We start from the raw sequence: 23,464 nt of genomic DNA, 5'->3' as shown, positions 1-23,464 counted from the left end.
TTACGGCGCCGTAAATTATCGCTCGTATGGCCTTAGCTTAACGGATATAAAAAGTATTTCTCTTTCGCGTATGTAGGGCAGCAGACCTCGTAAGAAACATTGGGTACAGTCGAATTTCAAGATCTGAGCTGAAACCTGGCAATTCAAACATTCTCCTTCAACTACTTGTTGACAAAAGAAAAACTTCTATTTTCAACTGTGCATATAAAATTGGTTCTCATGATATAATTCATTCAAACTTCGTTCATTAAGAGTAAAGGCGCGTTAAGATTTACGGCTATCCCTACTTTTTCTGTCTTTACACGGCAAATTACGTGTAGTAAAATTCTCACTGGTATGGATATGTAAACATTACTTGGCAATGTCATGATTATCTTTAAAGAGATGGCTTTTGAATGTTTTTGGATAACTGTTACTTGCTTAAATTATTAATTCGGTTAATTTAATATAATAATTCTTTCACTAACTATGTATTCAGTGATTGTAATAATTTATATACTGTAGAACAAAACTAATACTCAATCGAGAAAAGAAGAAAAGAGACAAATTGATTTTTTACTAATATATTGTTAAATACTATGGAACGCTTATAATTTTGAACATCTTTAACAACAAAATACTTGGATCACAGAATATATCCTGGTGTATTCTCTGCTTGGATCTTCCATAAATAATAAACAATAAATAACTTTTTATTAAGTTCACGTCTTAAATCAATTATTTATCAAATACACTACCAATATTATTTAATCAACAATTCAAAATATTCCCGATGCCATGTCAAATATTTAAAATTGTCACTGTCTTGTCCATAGATTGTCACCATATTCTATTCGACTCAGTGCGCTTTATGACAAAGATAGCGAATATATATTCGATTTGGAAAATATCACCACGGACATGGTATCCATTTTTTTCGAATCCTGAAAAAACTAATAAATATTTTTAAAAAATTTAAACGCAGAATGAAAGACTGAATTATTATCGAGGGCCGAAAGACCCTTAGAATAAATAAAAAGTTTCTTTTGAATAAAATAGTTGAAATTTAAAATCACACTACATTTTCTCTTAGTTTTTCACCCCTGTAACTTATTAAAATCAACATTATAGAAGTTTTCCGGGACTTTTGGCCCTCGATAAGAACGTATTCTTTCATTCTGCGTTTAAATTTTTCAAATATACTTATTAGTTTTCTCAGGATTCGAAAAAAATGAATCCCATTTAAATAGCATTGGAGCCGAAACTATGTACCGATCCATTTAAAGGAGATTGTTTGAAGAATATCATTTCGTTATTTCCTTCCCTGTCATTTGAAAAAACAAAAGTCGGTATTTTTGATAGTTCACAGATTCGGCAGCTTCTTAAAGATAAACATTTCACCTGAACAATGTCAGAAATTGAGAAAAATATACTCTGGGCTAATTAGCAAAATACAAGGAAAAGTTATTTACCAGCAATTTTATTGCTGGAATCGAATCTTACGATTGTATATATTAATAATATAGGTATGCAAAGTCCGCAGATAGTGTGCTACTTTTTTTATAAACAAAATGGCGCCCGAAAATCGTGTTTTTTTCAATTTTTGCTCTATAAATCCAAAGATTTTAACTTTACACCAAAAACACTCAAATGAAAATTCACCGCAATTAAATTCTGCATAGAGACGTGTTTTTCCCGATTCACTTCGACGAAAATTTCCCCGGAAAAAGCGGGTTTTTCCAAAAAAAACCTTTAATTTTCAATTAAAATTTTAGATGAGTAATTGTTAATCAATAATTAAATAACTTGGTTATGTCAAAGCCCTTTTCGTAAAGACTATAATTCCAGAAGCCGATGGAAATTTAATAAACAGTTTAGCAACAATTGAATTGTTAATTAAAAATTTACGGTCGCTATAATAACGACAATAACTATGATGCGTAAGAAGAACTATGATTTTTTCATAAAAAGATACTATACCTATCTAATGTACTTTACATAATTGAAATTGGACTATTTGAGCGGCCTCAGGAATATTTTAAAATTATAAACAATTTTTTGGCTTATAAACAAATAAAATATCTCGGGAAATATTAAACCAAATTAAATTATGAAAACGGTATTCTAAAAACAGAAGCAGGACGCTTCTTTTAAAGGAAAAAACGTTTAATTATGACGAGTAATTCCTGAGATACAACCGGTCAAATTTGACCGGAATTTACGGCAAAGATATAAACAATAGGATCATAATTTTTAAACCATCACCTTTTTATTTTTGTCCTCTTTCTCCACACCAATTTTCATATCTTTGAAATACTCATAACATATATTATTATAATAAAAACTATCGATAATACGTGTGAAAATTGCCAAAAATAGCAAAATTCCAATCAAAAATTAGGTTGGAGAAAATGTAACCCTCAAAGTTCAAAATCGGTATACGTTAAAAAAATGCATTTTCTCGGCTTCCCATGGAGCAATTTCCTTCATTCTTTTTTGTTCCCAAGTAACTCGAGTAGAGCCATCGAACTAATGCATTATTAAATGTCAAACTTGCTTTTGTTTTGTTATAATAGATTAATTTATTTATAAGAACAGAAAACTACATATTTTTTCCAATTGTAGGCTTTTTTTAGATAAACTTAATAAAAGTGTACGTTTTAAAGTTAAAAACATAAATATTCTCATTTGAGAGCTGTATAATTATTTAAACAATTTTTATTTAAACAAATTAAAATTTTGTGTTCTAATAAATAAATAAATTTATTATAACAAAACAAAAGCAAGCTTGACATTTAATAATGCATTAGTTCGATGGCTCTACTCGAGTTACTTGGGAACAAAAAAAGAATGAAGGAAATTGCTCCATGGGAAGCCGAGAAAATGCATTTTTTTAACGTATACCGATTTTGAACTTTGAGGGTTACATTTTCTCCAACCTAATTTTTGATTGGAATTTTGCTATTTTTGGCAATTTTCACATGTATTATCGATAGTTTTTATTATAATAATATATGTTATGAGTATTTCAAAGATATGAAAATTGGTGTGGAGAAAGAGGACAAAAATAAAAAGGTGATGGTTTAAAAATTATGATCCTATTGTTTATATCTTTGCCGTAAATTCCGGTCAAATTTGACCGGTTGTATCTCGGGAATTACTCGTCATAATTAAACGTTTTTTCCTTTAAAAGAAGCGTCCTGCTTCTGTTTTTCGAATACCGTTTTCATAATTTAATTTGGTTTAATATTTCCCGAGATATTTTATTTGTTTATAAGCCAAAAAATTGTTTATAATTTTAAAATATTCCTGAGGCCGCTTAAATAGTCCAGTTTCAATTCTGTATACATTAGATAAGTATAGTGTCTTTTTATGAAAAAATCATAGTTATTCTTATGCATCATAATTATTGTCGTTATTATAGCGACCGTAAATTTTTAATTAACAATTCAATTATTGCTAAACTGTTTATTCAATTTCTATCGGCTTCTGGAATTATAGTCTTTACGAAAAGGGCTTTTACATTACCGAGTTATTTAATTATTGATTAACAATTACTTATCTAAAATTTTAGTTGAAAATTACAGATTTTGTTGGAAAAACCCGCTTTTTCCGGGGAAAGTTTTCGTCGAAGTGAATCGGGAAAAACACGTCTCTATGCAGAATTTAATTGCGGTGAATTTCTATTTGGGTGTTTTTGGTGTAAAGTTAAAATCTTTGGAGTTATAGAGCAATAATTGAAAAAAACACGATTTTCGGGCGCCATTTTGTTTATAAAAAAAGTAGCACACTATCTGCGGACTTTGCATACCTATATTATTAATATATACAATCGTAAGATTCGATTCCAGCAATAAAATTGCTGGTAAATAACTTTTCCCAAAAATGGCCTATTCTCCGATAATCAGCCCAGACTATTAGTTGATTTTGATACACGTTGGTTTTTTTTAATTTACGAACACACAGTTATGCTGAGATTGCCCAGCAACTCTTAAAGTGTTTCAAATTGCTACGTTGTAACATGAGCATCAAACTGAATTTTTTGCATAGTCCTCTTGCTGATTTCCTGAAAATTCTTGATACAATCAGTGATGAGCAGGGTGAATGATTGATGGGGTCATTGTATCACGGTAGATGAGATGTACATGCTGACTATTATTGGAACAAGAATGTCCTCAGATTCAACAATCCAGAAAATGCTATGAGCGAAAATTTGTGTTTTAATATTGTAGCGAGCTTACAGTTAAATTAAAACTCTCGGTTCGTTTATACGAATTTATCAGACTAACTGCTCACACCGCAATTTGCTATTTAAATATACAGGGTAGCGAGAAAATATGGAAATACGGTGATTTCTCGGATAACGCTCGAACGATTTTTATAAATTTTGGTGAGTAGGAGTTTCCTAATGCGGCCGATATTATAGTGGTAATTACATTGTTGTCAAATCATCCGTTTTTCTGGAAATCTAATGAACTTTCTTATTTTAAATAGAACACCCTGTATATTTTTTACGTTTTGAAGTCCTTAAGAAATACTAATTATTTTTCATTTTATGTTCCCTATACCTAAATGCCATAATTTCGGAGTTATTGCTACATTTATTAAAAAAAAATTAACAATAATTGATAAAAATCAACTTTTTCAGCCCAGGTAGAAATTATTTCTTAGGTTCTTTGGATCATTGGGAACAAAAAAGGTCTTTTGTATTTTTCCCCAGAAATTAATCGTTTCCGAGTTATAAACAATTTAAAACTGAAAAAAATCGAAAAATGACGATTTTCAAGGTTCAAAAACACAATCCTTTTTAAAATTACGAAGTACCTAAATTCAAGCTCAAACCTTTTTCTATCAGATCCCTATAAGAATTTTTGGCATATTTTATTCTAAAACATTGTTTTTTTTTATTTGTCAATAAAGCTCGTATGGGAGAACGGGCTATCGGGCTGCATTAACAACTAAAAAATAATGTTTTAGAATGAAGGCCAAATCACTTATCGGCATCTGATAAAATAGGGTTTGAACTTGAATTTAGGGACTTCATAGTTTCAAAAATAATATTTTTTACTTATGTTTTTGAACCCAGAAAATCGTCATTTTTCAATTTTTTTCAGTTTTAAATTGTTTATAACTCGGAAACGATTAAATTTTGAGAAAAATTATAAAAGACCTTTTTTGTTCCCAATGACTCAAAGAACCTAAAATAATATCTACCCGGTCTAAAAAAATAAATTTGTATAATTTGTTATTTTTTTTTATAAATGTAGCAATAACTCCGAAATTATGGCATTTAGGTATAGGGAACATAACATGAAAAACAATCAGTATTTCTTAAGAACTTCAAAACGCAAAAAATATACAGGGTATTCTATTTAAAATAAGAAAGTGCATTAGATTTCCAGAAAAACGGAAGATTTGACAACAGTGTTATTACCACTACAATATCGGCCATATTAAAAAAGCCTTACCCACCAAAATATATAAAAATCGTTCCAGCGGTTTTCGAGAAATTACCGTGTTTACATACTTTCTCGCTACCCTGTATAATAACGTCATTCTCGAGTATTCTAAACTTCGCCACCTCTAACTATTGTGCCAACTTTCATCTGCCGCACGTATCTCCCCAACACTTCCATCCATATCGTGCTCTCGCTAGAATCTAGAACAATCTCGGCTTACGTAGAGGTGAAACCGTTTGGAGCTGTTATTTTCGACCGGTGATTAATTCTTTTGTTACAATATGTAATTACCGTTCGCTACATTGCAATGGGCGGGACATGTGGTAAGAATGGGAGAGGATAGGCTACCAAAAAGAGACCGGCTGGAAAGCTAATAAAGCGCTAAGAAGACACAGTAGCTGGGAAGCAGCGACGCACAAGCACTTTTAGGAGTTCAAAGGAGGTCAAAGCTCAATTTGGGAGAAGAAGTTCGCTACTTCAACAATTATTTCTATGCATCTATTTTAATTTATATTATCTTTTGTAAATATTATTTTTGGTAAGTTTTTTACTTTATTTTCCTTTATATGCACAATTTTTATGAATTTTGGTGGTATCCCGTATCTTAAAAATGTGATAGACAAAATATATAGTTATTTTGGCTTTAGGTCAAAAGTTAACTAAAAATAAGTCATAGATTTAAGACAACGAAATTGGTGTTGCCCGTATAATTTGTCGTTAATATACATTCTTTATCACTCATTATATTATAATAGTTAATTATGATATAAGTTTTAAAAGTACAATTTTAAGGCACGTATGTGCAATATGACCCGTAAAAGGTAGAACTGGTTGTCTACACTCGAGGGGAATGTCTAAAAATTCTTAGCGAAAATATAAAGGCCCCGTCTCACCATCAAATAATTGACAGTTAATTTGATCAAACTTGACAGTCAAACTTGACTAGTGACACAAACTATACATACTAACTGTCACTTTGTGTCACTAACTGTCAAGTTTGATCAAATTAACTGTCAATTATTTGATGGTGAGACGGGGCCTTTATACCGTTACATAAACTTGATTTTTCTACAAACGTGGTAAAAATGCAATAATACAGTTTAAATTAAATTTTAAAAAACCTTTTAAACCACCTTTTTCAAATTGCGCAAGTTGTACTATTAATATTAATGTTAATAAATGAAATACATATAAATATTTTGACGTTTCACAATTTGACAATTCACTTTTAACTGCAGTGCCTTAAAATTTTTAAAGCACTAGTGCCTTAAAGTAGCATTTTTAACGCTCCTATGGAGTGCTAAAGTAGTTATTTATGAAATAGTTCGTGAAGTATGCTTTTTGCGAACGCACGCGATATTTAGAGCACGAGCGACAGCGGAGCGAGTGGTATACATCGCATAGGTTCGCAAAAAGTACTTCACGCACAGTTTCATACAATATGTTATCTACTCTACCATAAACAAATAAAAAACTGTAACTCCTCGTCACTGGAATTCATTTCTATTCTACAATTTTTAGAACGTTGACATTTAAAAATTCTAACTTCTTTCAAACCACAAGACTGTCAAAACTTTTGTAGTAATTTATTGCTCATTATGTTATCACCATGACAACGCGAAGGTTAAGGATATTTGATTATATGAAAGTGTGTTAAAAACAGTGCGAAAAAGTAAGTCCCATTTAAAATACATTGTTACTTCACGCACACTTTAAACACTTCACGCACTGCTATCTATAATGACAGTTTTCACCAACTAAAAATTTACACATAATATGACATAAAGTAGATAAATTGAATTTTTAACACGGTTGTAGAAAATTTAATGTAAGAGCATCGATACACAGGCCTACAGAAAAAAAAATTGTTTTGGTGCCGTGAATCCTTAAGCTGATTTTTACTATATTAGGGGCGATAAATCGAAATATGGATTTCGTTTTTTTGTATCAGCTCTAGTTTTATGGATATGGCAAAATCCGAAATTAGAGCTTTAATATTTGAGATAATGAAGAATGTGCTATTCAAAGGAATGAACATTGTTAATTAAACTTATTCCTCAGTATATATTTGTTGTCCTCACTGTATTATGCCTTATTTATGCAAGAAATAATACTTTATTATCGTTACATTACTATTTTATAAGGAAATAAAACAGCTTGGAGAGTATTTTTAAACTTTTAAAATGATACATTTACCACTTGTAAACCCATTCAGCCTCCATCTAATAATGGCTCATTGCCCCTGGACCTTGCTTCTCCTACATAGGAAGGAAGCTTCCCCAGATAAGTATGGAAAAACTTAAAGCTGGAATCTTTGATGGACCACAGATCAGACTTCTTACAGAGGATCCGGCTTTTGTGGGGTCAATGAATGAAGTAGAGAAAAAAGCTCGGCTTTCATTTGTGGATATTATGAAAAATTTTCTGGGAAATCACAAAAGTGAAAACTATGCTGAGCTGGTAAACCGTTTGCTGAATGACTTCCAATCACTTGGATGGAATATGAGCATCAAAGTCAACTATCTTCACAGCCACCTGTACCGTTTTGCTGAAAACTTAGATGACATAAGTAATGAGCAAGGTGAGAGACTTCACCAAGAGATAAAAACCATTGAGGACCGCTACCAAGGAAGACGGGGCATGGGGCATGGGCAGCCTATGGAAAACTCAAAGACATCTTCAAAAGCGATATACCAATTTCTTTAAAACGTAAAACATGTGACCAATTTGTGTTGCCTGTGGTGACTTACGGTGCCGAAACTTTGACATTGATAGCTACAACTTCTAAAATGCTGCAAATAGCTCAGAGGGAACTGGAAAGGTCAATGCTAAGTATATCGCTTCGTGACCGAGTTGGAAATTAAGACTTAGACTAAGAACATGAGTTACCGATGTAATTTCCCGAATTGCCACCCTGAAATGGAACTGGGCCGGGCACGTCGCCTAAATCAGTGATTGGAGGTAGACGAAGAGATTACTTGAGTGGAGGCCGAAATTAGACAAAGGAAGTAGAGGAAGACCCCCTACTCGTTGGACTGACGATCTCAAGAAAATGTCAAAAAATTGGATGCAGTGCTCAAAATGGAGCACAATGGACAAAAATGAGGGAGGCCTATGTCCAGCAGTGGACGCAAAGGGCTGGATGATGACGATGATGATGAAATGGCTTAAAATATACGTGTTTTTTAATTGTTTAGTTTTTATTTTAATTTAGTATATTCATATCAGCATATTCGAATTTTAATGCATAAAAGCTGGCATGATCTACGTTATCTTGAAAACTAGAGCTGATAGAGCAAAACTAAGGCCATATTCGGAATCAGCACCCCAAATATACCCAAAATCAGCTATAAATACTGCGGCACCAAAAACACTGTAGGCCTGTGAATTAAAACCTTGGCTGCGTTACGAGACAAATAGACCTCGTATTACACTAATGGTTAGCTGCGTCGCGTCGACTGTGTTTTAACGCACTGTGACAAAGATTCACTACGGGTAATATATGCCTCGTATCGCAATTAACGTAACTGGACAAGTCAAAAAAATATTTATTATCGAAAAAGGTTTGTCAAGACACTTTCCAACTAATCAATCATATTTTATATTTGTTGAAACCGATTTTCAGAGCTCTTTTTGCATAAACAAGATAATTATAAAAATGCTTTTAAATATACGATACAGCATCTGCTGCTGGTTTTCTCACTTTTGTAGGGACTGAGTTGAAAAATATAGAATATGCCTCAAAAATAATAAAAGGAGCACTTCTTATAATCTTCTTCTCTTTCTGTATTTTGTTACACTTTTCTTTGACAATCTTGGTAACCGAGATACGATCATTTATATAAAAACAATCTAAAAAAATCTTAAAAAACCCTCGAATGTAACGCCTCTGGTATATGCGTATATAAATAGTTTATTGTTTACTTTTAATTTATTTCGGAAATATAAACATTCGAATCCTAAACACCATAAAAAACTAATCTTTTAAAGCGTGGATGATAGATTAAATTTTGTGTAAAGTTAAAAAAACATGTTAGAGTTAAACAGTTTAATACAATTTAATATATTATAGATATAAAATATTTAATACATTATTATACATATATAATACATTAGTAATGTTATAAAATATACCGTAAACAGTACCATGAAAAAAATAATTAAGAGCATAAGCGGAAAATTTCGAGCCAATGCTTTTTAAATGCATTAATTTTTTTTCAAATCCTGAGAAAACAAATAATTATTTTTGAAAAACTTAAACGCAGAATGAAAGCTTACATAATTACCGAGTGCCAAAAGTCCCTAAAAACTTCTATAATGTTTATTTTAATAAGTTACAGGGCAGAAAAAAAATGGAAAATTTAATGTGATTTTAATTTCAAATATCTCATTCAAAAGAAACTTTTTGTTTATTCTAGGGGACTTTCGGCATTCGGTAATAATCTAAAATTAATGCATTTAAAAAGGATTGGCCCGAAATTTTGTGCCTCTGCTCTTAATAGAGAATAGAGGAGACTATATAACTTTATACACTCTTCTAAATGTATAAAGAGTAATTTTTAGTGTATAATTTGCACAAAGCGTATCGAAAAAATATATACAAATAAATATTGTTCTTCTTCTTCTTCAGGTGCCGTCCTCGTTCCGAAGTTTGGCTATCATCAAGGCTATGCGTATTTTTGATACCGTAGATCTAAATAATTGGCAGCTGCTGCACTTGTACCAATCTCTTAAATTCTTTAACCATGAATGTTTTCTTCTGCCAATGGATCTTTTACCTATTATTTTTCCCTGAATAATTAATTGTAGTAGCTGGTACTTTTGTCCCCTCATTATATGTCCCAAGTATTGCAGTTTGCGCTTTTTAATAGTAAGCGCAAGTTCTTTTTCTTTCTGCATCCTTCGCAACACTTCCATGTTTGTCACTCTCTCTGTCCACGATATTCTCAGTATCCTGCGGTACATCCACATCTCGAATGCTTCTATTTTCCTTGTATCGATCTTTTTCAGTGTCCAAGCTTCCATTCCATAGAAAAGAACTGACAGCACGTAACATCTCATGAGGCGAATTTTAAGATTTAAACTTAGCTCTCTTCCGCATAAAACTGTTTTCATTTTGGTAAAAGTAGCTCTAGCTTTTTCTATTCTGATCTTGATTTCTTCAGAGTTGTCGTTGTTTTCATTAATAACAGTTCCCAGGTAATTATATTTTCTAACACGCTCAATTCTTTGATCATGTACGGTTATGTCAGAAAAATTTTGTGGAGATTTCGACACCATCATTATTTTTGTTTTTTTGATGTTAAGTGATAAACCGAACTTTTCGCTGCACTCTACTATTCTGTTTATCAGTGTTTGGAGATCTTCCGGGGTGTCTGCTATTAATACTGTGTCATCAGCGTATCTCAAATTGTTTATTAAAGTGCCATTTATTTTAACCCCTATATCTTGGTCAGCAAGGGCTCTGTTTATAATATCTTCTGAATATAAGTTAAACAAGGTTGGTGAAAGTATGCATCCCTGCCTTACGCCTTTTTTGATCTCGAGTTCCTCGGTTGTTTCCCGTTCTACTCTAATATTCGCCTTCTGGTTATAGTAAATATTGAAGATAATTTTGACGTCCCTTTTATCCAAGTTTTTCTCTACCAACAGTCTCATCAGGTGTTCGTGGCGAACTTTATCGAACGCCTTGTTGTAGTCAATAAAGCACATATATATATCCTGGTTAACATCCAGGCATCTTTGGCACATGATATTAAGTGCAAATAGTGCTTCCCTTGTTCCAAGCCCGTTTCGAAACCCGAACTGAGTATCACTGATGTCAGCGTCTAGTTTTTTGTGAATTCTTGTATGTATCACTTTAAGAAATACTTTTAGTGTGTGTCCCATTAAGCTTATTGTGCGATGGTCGGTGCACAGTTTTGCGTTTGTTTTCTTTGAAAATATTGTTAAAAATGTGTTAAGAGCAAAAATGTGTCTGTTAAAATTTTTTTTAGAAAGAAAAGAGAAAAGTCCCAGATACATCCAACTACCATCTGGATATTTTTTTAGTAAAATTAAGAAAAGTGCTTAGTGGACCTGATTTAATTAATACACGGAACCAGTACCGGTGCTAGGGTATAAGCATTGTTTATCTATGCTTAGTTTTACAATGGTATAAGGTACCAGCCTGCAAAATTAGCATAGACGCCTTTCGGTTTTTCTAAATTAATATTTATATCTTATTTACAAAAAGTCCAATCCACTTAATGGTTATTAGCGAGGGAACAATACATAAGTTACAATTTTGTGGTACGATATAAGTATAAGGTTACATACATTATCTACAAAAGCATATTAGATGTTATTGAATCAGAATACACCAACTGTTTTTAAAAAGTTAATTAAATTTTTTGGTTCCTTATTATCGTCCAGCAGGATTGATATATTTAACACGATATCAAAATCAATACGTTCTTGTGTTAGTTGTTTGTTACAAGTTACAAGACTCACAAATAGGTGGTTCAGTTCTTGAGAACAAATCTGAGTGAGTACGCTGGGTATGGCCTGCCTAGTCGTAGGTGGTTGAATACTGTTTGCTCATAACAACTTTTATAAACTGTTTTGATTTTTTACTGTGTCTTTAATTTGCCTGAGTTTTGAATTTGAATTTTGCCATTCATTGAGCCAGTCATTCAACACATATTGCTTTAACAACACTTTCAAGTCATTAGAGGCACATTGTAATATAGTTTCTGAATCCGCACTAGTCACTGCACTACGCGCACTTGAATCTGCATCGTCATTTCCGCTAATGCTCACGTGGGAAGGAATCCAAATAAGGTAGACTATTCTATTTTGTTAAGATAAGTGAAGCTCCAACTTGATAATTTTTTCAATTGGATGATTTGGATATATCCTTTGTATCGATCTTACTATACATACCGAATCCGCACTAGTCACTGCACTACGCGCACTTGAATCTGCATCGTCATTTCCGCTAATGCCCACGTGGGAAGGAATCCAAATAAGGTTGACTATTCTACTATTTTGTTAAGATAAGTGAAGCTCCAACTTGATAATTTTTTCAATTGGATGATTTGGATATATCCTTTGTACCGATCTTATCGAACTAAGCGAATCAGAAAGAATTACTACTCTAGTTGTGATATTATTGTTAGAAAACTTAAGTCCTCTGTAGAGAGCGAATATTTCGGCTGTAAGTATATATACTGCAATGTTGGGAAAGTCGGAATAAGTCATCATCATCATCAGTAGCTCGACAACCCTTTTTGGGTCCATTCTGTTCTGTTCCTTGCTTTGTTCTTCCAGTGGGTAATCTCAAGTATTTTCAGATTTTGTTCCACTTGTTCCATGTATCTAAGTTTGGGTCTTCCCTTTGACCTTCTCCCGACTGGTGTTTGCCTCATTATATGTTTTGGTGTTTCGGTCTCCAACATCCGTTCAACATGGTCCATCCAGCGCAGACGTCCGATCTTTATGGATGTTATGACGTCGGGTTCGTTGTATGCTGCGTATAGTTCAAAATTATATCTTCTGCGCCATACGTCATTTTCTTTCACCCCCTTACATATGTGTCTAAGGATTTTTCGTTCGTCGAAATAAGTGTTTATTTGAATTAGTAACAAAAGCCGTACCAACTCCTTCGTTGGTCTTCGAAGCGTCTGTAAATATATGACAGAAGTTTTGTTAGGGTTCCAATATATTTGAGAAATAATGTGCTTTAATGAGTAAGGCCGCGTTCAGAGTGGACGAGCAAAGAGCAAAGAGCAAAGAGCAACGAGCAAAGAGCAAAGAGCAAAAAGTGCACGTTCAGAGTGGACGAGCAAAGAGCAAAGAGCAAAGAAGTGCTAATAGCGGGTAGTTACGGTAGACGAGAGTTTAGTTCTTTTCCACTCGGCAGATATTTGCTCTTTACTCTCACAGTAGTCCATGTAGTGAGACCGCTCCCGTCTGAAAAAATTTCCGATTCGGTCTCTTTGTGGATTCCTATTTAAAAATATTTTAAAATTTACTTTAAACAAATCTGAAGGGTGCCGGGCGGAATTTTTGGGCAGAAATTGTTTAAACAATTTTTTTAAACAAATACAAAAGATCACGTTTTTTGCTCTGGAACATATATTTTTAAGTTTTGTGGGTCATTCTAAACAACAAAGGTATCTTGTAAATGTTCTCAAAAATTGATAGTTTTCGAGTTATAGGCAATTTAAAATCTGAAAAATGCGAAAATACGCATTTTCGAGGCCTAAAAACTCATATTTAAATTAGTATTTTTGAGGTTGCCAGATACTTAAATTGAAGTTTAAAGATTGAGCTTCAAGACTCTGAAGAGTGATCGCGTCTAACCTTAATTTATACCGTTGTTTTTTAATTGTTAAATATGCGTGTTTATCCGATTTTTTGCCGGTGCGGCGCGCTCTATTTAAAAAATCTCCTATTTTCCTCCGAAAATTATTTTTTCTAGATTTTTTGGGATTTTCTAAATAAAATAAGTTTCTTGACATTTTTCTCAAAAGTTAACAGTTTTAAAGTTATAAACGATTTAAAATCCAAAAATGAGTTTTTTATTAACTTATAACTTTAAAACTATTAACTTTTGAGAAACATGTCAAGAAACTTATTTTATTTAGAATGTCCCAAAAAATCTAGAAAAAAATAATTTTCGGAGGAAATAGGAGAAAATCTAGAAAATCGAAAAATCGGATAAACACGCATATTTAACAATTAAAAAACAACGGTATAAATTAAGGTTAGAAGCGATCACTCTTCAGAATCGAAGCTGAATGTTTAATCATCAATTTAAGTATCTGGCAATCTCAAAAATACTAAGGCCGCGTTCAGAGTGGACGAGCAAAGAGCAAAAAGTGCACGTTCAGAGTGGAGCGAAGAAAGAGTACGAGCAAAGAGCAAAGAAGTGCTAAACCAGAGTGGGAGCTGGTAGTTACGCGAGACTAGAGTTTAGTTCTTTCCCACTGAAAGTTATTTTCTTTTTTTTTTTTTCGAAAACTCCTCATTGAAAACGTGGTACTTCCTAACTCGCGGAAATTGTTAGAGAATTCATCGTAAAGGCAGGTATACATATGCGCTCTGCTCGGTGTGCGAGCCGCTCGCGCGCAGCATGTCCGTCAGATTAGTACGTGTTTTCAAGTGGCGCACAAACGGCCCGCACACGGCGCACCACAATCTAACTACTGTCGGTTTTTCAACAAAAGCTTTGATGGTTCGCAATACGTATTTGGACGAGTTTGCGAGTGGTTTGTTGGTTTTGGCGCGCCTGAGTTGAAAATATCAAAAAACACATTCATAAATTAAAAATTTAACTTTGTTTCTGGTGAAGCAACACAGTTGGAAAAAGCAGATATAATATTATAATTGTCACCGGAAAGCGAAAAAGGTAACGCACAACTTGAAAGAACCTATAGATTTCTAGCTTCGTTTCTGGTGAAGCAACGCAGTTGGAACAAGCAGATATATTATAATTGGGTCACCGGAAAGCAAAAAAGGTAACTCACAACGTGGAAGAAACTATAGTTTTCAGGGACTACCTATTTCGCTTTCCGCTGACACATTTATAGTATATCTGCTTGTTCCAACTGCGTTGATTCACGAGAAGCGAAGTTAGAAAACTATAGGCTCTTCCAAGTTGTTAGTTACCTTTTTCGCTTTCCGGTGACACAATTATAATATATCTGCTTGTTCCAACTCCGTTGCTTCACCAGAAGCGAAGTTAGAAAACTATAGGTTCTTCGAAGTTGTGCGTTACTTTTTTCGCTTTCCGGTGGCACTATTATAATATATCTGCTTGTTCCAACTCCATTGCTTCACCAGAAACGAAGTTAGATAACTATAGGCTCTTCCAAGTTGTGCGTTACCTTTTTTGCTTTCCGGTGGTACAATTATAATATATCTACTTGTTCCAACTCCGTTGCTTCACCAGAAACGAAGTTAGAAAACTATAGGTTCTTCCAAGTTGTGCGTTACCTTTTTCGATTTCCGGTGACACAATTATAATATTTCTGCTTGTTCCAACTCCGTTGCTTCACCAGAAACGAAGTTAGAAAACTATAGGCTCTTCCAAGTTGTGCGTTACCTTTTTCGCTTTCCGGTGGCACAATTATAATATATCTGCTTGTGTCAACTCCGTTGCTTCACCAGAAACGAAGTTAGAAAACTATAGGCTCTTCAAAGTTGTTCGTTACCATTTTCGCTTTCCGGTGACACAATTATAATATATCTGCTTGTTCCAACTGCGTTGCTTCACCAGAAACGAAGTTTGAAATCTATAGGTTTTTTCAAGTTGTGCGTTACCTTTTTCACTTTCCGGTGACAATTATAATATTCTGCTTGTTCCAACTGCGTTGCTTCACGAGAAACAAAGTTATATTTTTAATTTATGAATGTTTTTTTATATTGATAACGATTTCCGAAGTGAAAGTCGAAACGTCAAGTAAACTTGATTTCAAACTCGAATTGTGGCTTATGCCTAACCAAATAAAATAGTAAATCTTATTTTGTATTTCTCACGCCACACCGGTAAGAAGACAACAATGAAATGACCTTTTTTACATTGGTCCGCATGTATATTTTTTATTTCAGCTTCGAGATGGATGTCGTCACTAGTATGTAAATGCCAAAAAATTATATTTTAAAAATAAAAATCGACCTGTTTCCGGATTTTTTCTTAAAATCGTCGTCGTCGGTTTACGAAATAATGAATTTATTCCATTTGGTTTTGCCACACTGTAGAACTAGTAATAATTATTAAGTTACATAATATTTATTTAATTATAAAATTGCATAAAGTTATAAATTTAAAAAGTCATCGTCGTCCTTTGAATAGGGAATCTTTCGATCCCATAACAGGCTTATTTGAATCATAATACTTGTTTCATAACACTTCAGCTATCAGGTTACCGAGGTTCATTTTTCGGAAAAATACCAAAATAGTCCATGTAATGAGACCGATCCCGTCTGGAAAAATTTCTGATTCGGTTTCTTTGTGGATTCCTATACAAGTACAGTTTGATAAAATATTTTATCTACGATAAACAAATAAAAAAACTGTAACTCTTCGTCACTGCAATTCATTTCTATTCTACAATTTTTAGAACTTTGACATTTAAAAATTTTAATTTCCTTCAAACCACAAAACTGTCAAAACTTTTGTTGTAATTTATTGCTCATTATGTCATCACCATGACAACGCGAAAATTAAAGATATTTGACTATATGAAAGTGTGTCAAAAACAGTGCTAAAAAGTAAATCCCATTTAAAATACATTGTTACTTCACGTACACTTTAAACCCTTCACGCACTGCTATCTATAATGATAGTTTTCACAAACTAAAACCTTATACATAATAATATATGACATAGAGTAGATGAAATTAAACAATTTCTGCCCAAAAATTCCGCCCGGTGCTCTTCAGATTTGTTTAGGGGACATTTTTGAATAGGAATTGACAAAGAAATCGAATCAAAATTTTTTTCAGACGGGAGCGGTCTCACAACATGGACCAAAGAGTGCGAGCGGAGAAATCAAACTTGTTTGGTTTCGCCGCTTTGCTCTTTGCTAGCACTCTGTGTACCTCCATTTCCCAGTATGAGTTTGATTTCTCCGCTTTGCTCTTTGCTCTTTGCTCTTTGCTCTTTGCTCGTCCACTAAGGTGTTTCTACTGTATTATAGCTTAAGCTAATATTTCATAATGGAGTATTGAAAAATCAAGCAGGTGGGTCATTGACGAGGTTGGATTCGAAAATTAAGTTCACGCAAATATGAAATTTAATATTTTAATATCAATAAATTTAATATAATTTTATACTTAAAGAAAACGGAACTAAAAAACACTTTTTATCCTCCACTGTATCAAATACTAATTTAAAAAACGCATCTGTTATTATAAACTAAATTACTAATCTCTGTGTTACATATCGGTTTTTATGGTAGCAGTGTTTGTATAACTATGTATATCACTAACTACAATAAACAATTTTTTTAACTTCTCCATCTGACAGCAAAATAGGATCTCTATTGAAACACATATTTACCCAAAGATAAGATATTTTAGTCGTGTTTCGCATTTGCGAGTGATCGTTTTGTTTCGTAGATACGGCAGTTCGCAAATGAATCAAAAATGAGTTTTTTTGGGAGGATCATAAATAGAGACGTTGTAAGTTATTTTTGATGTTGGTTGTTGCTCTTTGTGGAAAATTCGTTGCTTAAATCGTGGAATTATGTATCCGCTTTGCTATTTATTATAATTCGCTAGTAAATATTTCTTAACACTCTATGTCGTATCTTAATATTTTGCTCGAAAATTGACGATCATATTGGCATTAATAACTTTGTTTACTGCAGCTCTAAACAAACTACTTATATTTTTCTAATGTGTGTCGTTGTCGTAGAGACAAATATATAGGGTGAGGCAGATAACTGGCTTATTAGAAATATCTCGAGAACTAAAGGCAACAGAATCATGAAAATTGGATTGGAGCGGATTTGAAGGATGATCTATTTAATAAAAATCTTTTCATCTCTTTTCAACTTCCGGTTACACCGGAAGTTGCTTACAACTTCGTTTTTTTAAATGGGCCACCCTGTATATTTTTACATTTTTGGATTCTCCTCAATATCTTCTTTCTTAAAATATGAGGTATTGTAATATTATACAGGGTATTTTAAAAGATATTTACGTTTTTTTATTAATTTCGTAGCAATATTCACACCCTGTAGAATTGTAATAGTTGGACATTAAAAACTCTGCTTACGTTCAAGTGATTTTTAATATAGACTACTATTGTTAAGAATCATTATTATAGCTAATTTTGAAATTTTAGTATACAGGGTTGGTCGAAACTCGGAATGAATATTTTCTGAGTTTTCTTAAATGGAACACCCTGTATTTTAGTATTGTAATGAAAAGATATTTTATGGTACTTTTTTATTTTATAAGTATTCTCTATACCTAATTGCTTTAATTTGTGAGTTATTGGTGATTCAAGCTAAACATTAATTGCAACAAAAAATAGGTAAAATTTTATTAGGTTGGCCGTGAAAAAAATCAGTCACAAATAATTTTTCAGAAATAAATACATTATAATCCAGACTGATCCTTAAAATTACCAATAATGGTTTAGCAATCAAAATACCTACGTAGTTAAGATTTTTGGTGCGATTAACAATTAAGCACAAATTAAAGCAGTTAGGTATAGGGAATGCTTAAGAAATAAAAAATTACCATAAAATATCATTTCATTACAATACTAAAATACAGGGTGTTCCATTTAAGAAAACTCAGAATATGCTCATTCCGAGTTTCGACCAACCCTGTATACTGAAATTAAAAATTTAGCTATACTAATGATTCTTAACACTAGTAGACTATATTAAAAATCATTTGAACGTAAGTAGAGTTTTAGATGTCAAACTACTACAATTCTACAGGGTGTGAATGTTGCTACGAAATTAATAAAAAAACGTAATTATCTTTTAAAATACCCTGTATAACATTACAAAACCTCATATTTTAAGAAAGAAGACATCGAAGAGAATTCAAAAATCTAAAAATATACATGGTGTTCCATTTAAAAAAACGAAGTTATAAGCAACTTCCGGTATAACCGGAAGTAGCAAATAGATGAAAATATTTTTATTAAATAGATGAATCTTCAAAACCCCTTATTTCAAATTTTCATTATTCTGTTGCTTTTAGTTCTCGAGATATTTCTAATAGGCCCTTTATTTGCCTCACCCTGTATACAACTTTTAACATTGTTCCTTAACGATACACTTTATTCATGATAATATAATGATTCAGTGAACTTGTACTCTACGAGCTCCCTAGTGGGAAAGTTTTGGGGTAGTTCTGATCTCTTTCATTATATATGGATTTTGGGCTGCTGAATCCGAATATGAGGTTTGCGGACAAAATTTCTTGCCGGAACATTAAAAAAAGAATGTGTGTGTACTTTGTACGCACGTAAGAAGTTATACTTCTATTATATGATTATATGATTATATGATTATAAACGAAATTAATATACTTTTTATTTATATTTTATTTAAATATTAAATTAATTTATACTTACTACTTCTCAAACATTTTTATTAAAACAGTGCCAAAAATTAAAATATTAAAAAAATAAAACACACACAAACACATTAAAAATGCCACAAATGATTTCTGAACATTAATTGTCGGAAAAATTTTTAACTAAATACGTATTTTCTGAAAATAAAATTATATAATAAATATACTTACAATCATAAAATGTATAAAAAAAATAAAAAAGTAAAAGTTTCTATTGGTGTAATAAATAGTGTGATGTTACTGTCTTCTAGGTCGTAATTAATTAAAACTCTCTTCTTAGTTCAAATACATTATATTATTTACACTCAACTCCATCAATGACTAACCATAACAATCTGTTTACATATATCAGTAGCGACCTACCTTACATTAATTAAATACTGAGTACAATAATCTTTCTCCACCGAGTTAATGTTTATATACACATTTAAATAATAACAAAACATGACAATTCAATGTTACTTGCGGTTATTGATACAAGAACAGATACTACATGGATTAATGACTTTGAATGAGTTTTAAACATATTTTGTACAGGGTGATATTATAATACCACATTGGGATTCGAACCAACTTACCACGCGGCTGGTATTTGTGTTGTATTGGGATTCACTCGCATTAAAACTGCGCCACAGAGACAGCTTGTCATTATGTGCGAAGATCGTCTAACTAAACAGATTAATCTTTTGACATTTTTAACTTATATAAATCAAATTATTTTGATTTTGAATTGAAATGATTTAGAATTGAAAAAATACAACAAAACATAGAGTAAGAAAACAATTTATTATGTGAATATTGATAGAAATTTTGATAGTAATCAAATTATGTAAATAAAAGTATTACATACTACTTTGGTAGGTATTTTGGTAGGTTCAAGGTAGGTATCGGAGCCCATATAACGACTAATAAATTTCGCAATCACTTGCGTCGTGCAAAGTGGCTATGTTCAAATATCATAACAAAATTTGATCAACTATCTATAAAACACTTACCAGTGAAAGATTCTTTAGCTTTGAATAAGCGAGATCTGCGGCACTCATAGATACTAGTCACAGTTTGATGAGCTTTCACATTGGCATGCAACAATCATCTCTTCTATGTAAGTAAGTCCAAAAATATAATATGAAAACTATTTAAAAAGGCAGTATAACCATTAACTAACTTTTTGTTTGTTGTTTCTCTTCCTACAAATTTTAAAACGCAACAAGCATACATTATAACCAAACCACAGTCCCACAGCTGTGCCACAGCTGCCATATTGGATAATTTTTGTCATGTCATTTGAACATCCAATCATAACAAAGTTATAATACGCATGCGCCCGGTCGCTAGGTTTTACCATATAAAATTTCACCGTCATTACGCCCGTAAAGAAGTATAACTTCAAAAATCGCGAAAAAAGCGAAAAATTTCAGCTTTCTTCCGCGTTTTTGCTCAAATCTCGAAAACTATTAACTTTTAGTAAATGGTCTGTTAACAGAAATTAAAGTACTTAAAATTATCTACAAATTATCTACAAATATCTACCTTTTTTTCCGACGAACCTTTCGGTCTAAATTGCAAGTTGAAAATTGCCAATTTTTAACGGTCTCGGCAAAACCCACTTCTTACATTCCAAAACTTTATTCTTGATTAGAATGCTGTCATTTGATAAATTTCTCCTAGTTTTCTGTACAAATTTCAATTGAGTTAAATTTTCTTAAAATTATCTTGAGGAATCTCCGATTTTCGTTTGTTATGAGAGCTTCTGGACACCCTGTATAATATAATGGGTAGGTAAATTCCCTACTATAACCAATAAATTGTAAAAATTGTTTATTTACTTTTATTGCGTTTACTTAGATAAAAATATGATCTAATCACTTAAAATTAAGAGGATCGGTACGTATTTTCGGCTGCAATGCTATTCAAATGGGGATTCATTTTTTTCGAATCCTGAGAAAACTAATAAGTATTTTTGAAAAATTTAAACGCAGAATGAAAGATTACGTTATTAGCGAGGGCCGAAAGTCTCTGAGAACTTCTATAATGTTTATTTTAATAAGTTACAGGGGTGAAAAAACTAAGAGAAAATTTAGTGTGATTTTTAATTTCAAATATCTCATTCAAAATAAACTTTTTATTTATTCTAAGGGACTTTCGGCCCTCGGTAATAATTTAGTCTTTCATTCTGCGTTTAAATTTTTCAAAAATATTTATTGGTTTTTTCAGGATTTGAAAAAAATGAACACAATGCCGTGGTAATATTTTCCAAATCTGTCTTTGTCTTACAACGCACTCAACCGAATATAATATTGTCAGCATATATTGTCAGTCAGACACTGACAATCAGTGACAATTTTAAATATTTGACATTGCATCGGGAATATTTTGAGAAATTGATTAAATATTATTGATATATAGTGTATTTGATAAATAATTGATTTAAGACGTGAACTTAATAAAAAGTTATTTATTGTGTATTATTTGTAGAAGATCCAAGCAGAGAATACATCAGATATATCCTGTGATCCAAGTATTTTGTTGTTAGAGATGTTCAAAATTGTAAGCGTTCCAGAATAACAACATATTATTAAAAAATCACTTTAACACTTTTCCTCTTTTCTAGATTGATTATTAGTTTTTGTTGTACAAATAAATTATTACAATCACTGAAAACATAGTTAGTGAAAAAATTATCACATTTATTAACTGAATTAATAATTTGCAATTATAAAAATAACAGTTATCCAAGAACATTCAAAAGCCATCTCTTTAAATTAATTATGACATTTTCAAGTAGAATGACATTCTAGTAATGTTTACATATCCACACCAGTGTGAATTTTACTACACGTAATTTGCCGTGTAAAGACAGAAAAAGTAGGGATGATACACGTAGAATATTTGCGAATTATGTACCCATAGCCTTAAGATATTGCAGTTTGCTATTAGATTTGAAAAGTGTGTAAAAATTCCGAGACAATATTCAGGAAAATAATATTTAATAGGATACGATTGTTTTAATGATATACAAATTAATTTTTTGTATTATTCATCTTTGCGGTTATCCTGCCAAGTTGTAAACGGTTTTAGATTAGTGTTTTTTAAGCATACTCGACATGGTATGATTCAGAAAATTGTGGTGATATGAATATGTTTATATAACACCCTGAAATAATTTTACAGACACACAATTTAATTTTTTTATACGAAATAACTATACAACCATCCTGCCTCTTTGAAAATAGATTTATATTAACCTTCTTGAGATATGAGCGAAATGGCATGACTTAGAAAATGGTGTAATTTTTCACGAATTTTCTTACAAATTTTTTAACTATATATAGTAAAAAAGGTGTAACTAAACATCCTGCCATTTTGAATAATGTCTACTGAAATTATTAATTTTATAACAAAATTTATTTTATGACTTAGAAAATCACGGAACCAGAGTGAAAATTCTATACAGAATTTTCCAAGAAACAAGTGCAGTTAAACATTAGGTGACGTCATGCCAACATTTTTTTGGTTATTTTGAAATAAATATGATTAATTTATTAAGTTGGCAGAACTTGGAAAATTATGAAAATTTCATTATTTTCATTACATGTTTGTATATCTGTATACTCCCTTGGTCCTTTTGCAACCGTCCTGCCCAAAAAATTTTCTTCATAAAATAGATAGTATCCTGTTATTCTATGGATATGGCAGGACTTAAAAATTCATCGCAACTCCCAATTTTTTTTTCATGGAAAATCTAATTTTCACAGGAAAATGTCACAGGAAACCCGTGGATTTTTCCACAAATTGTAAGTATCTTCTCTAACCTTCCAGTATTGCAAAGGGCAGGACTTAAAAAATCGTGGTTGAAGTTCTGTTAATATCTCCCGGTTTATAATGGCATTAATGTATATCCAGGCGACCACCCTCGGCCACAGGCCCCAAGTGCG

General features: G+C 32.1%; 1 protein-coding gene across 4 annotated transcripts in view; it reads left to right on the top strand.

Moving 5' to 3' along the window:
* LOC114327060 (endothelin-converting enzyme homolog) overlaps positions 1-23,464 on the top strand; it is a 167,437-nt gene that overhangs the window by 38,632 nt on the left and 105,341 nt on the right. Inside the window, exon 1 of one of the 4 annotated variants that reach the window (XM_028275581.2) lies at positions 17,489-17,609. The exons of the other annotated variants lie outside the window; for them this stretch is intronic. Within the exon in view, the coding sequence (XP_028131382.1) occupies positions 17,574-17,609 (36 nt within the window). The 5' untranslated portion in view covers positions 17,489-17,573. Of the gene's footprint in view, positions 1-17,488; positions 17,610-23,464 lie in introns of those variants that run through there. 4 annotated transcript variants of the gene reach the window in all.

The sequence above is a fragment of the Diabrotica virgifera genome, chromosome 4, assembly GCF_917563875.1.
Source record: "Diabrotica virgifera virgifera chromosome 4, PGI_DIABVI_V3a".
NCBI classification, from domain to species: domain Eukaryota; kingdom Metazoa; phylum Arthropoda; class Insecta; order Coleoptera; family Chrysomelidae; genus Diabrotica; species Diabrotica virgifera.
The sequence above is the reverse complement of the archived record's forward strand: the minus strand, read 5'-3'. Positions and strand labels throughout refer to the sequence as shown.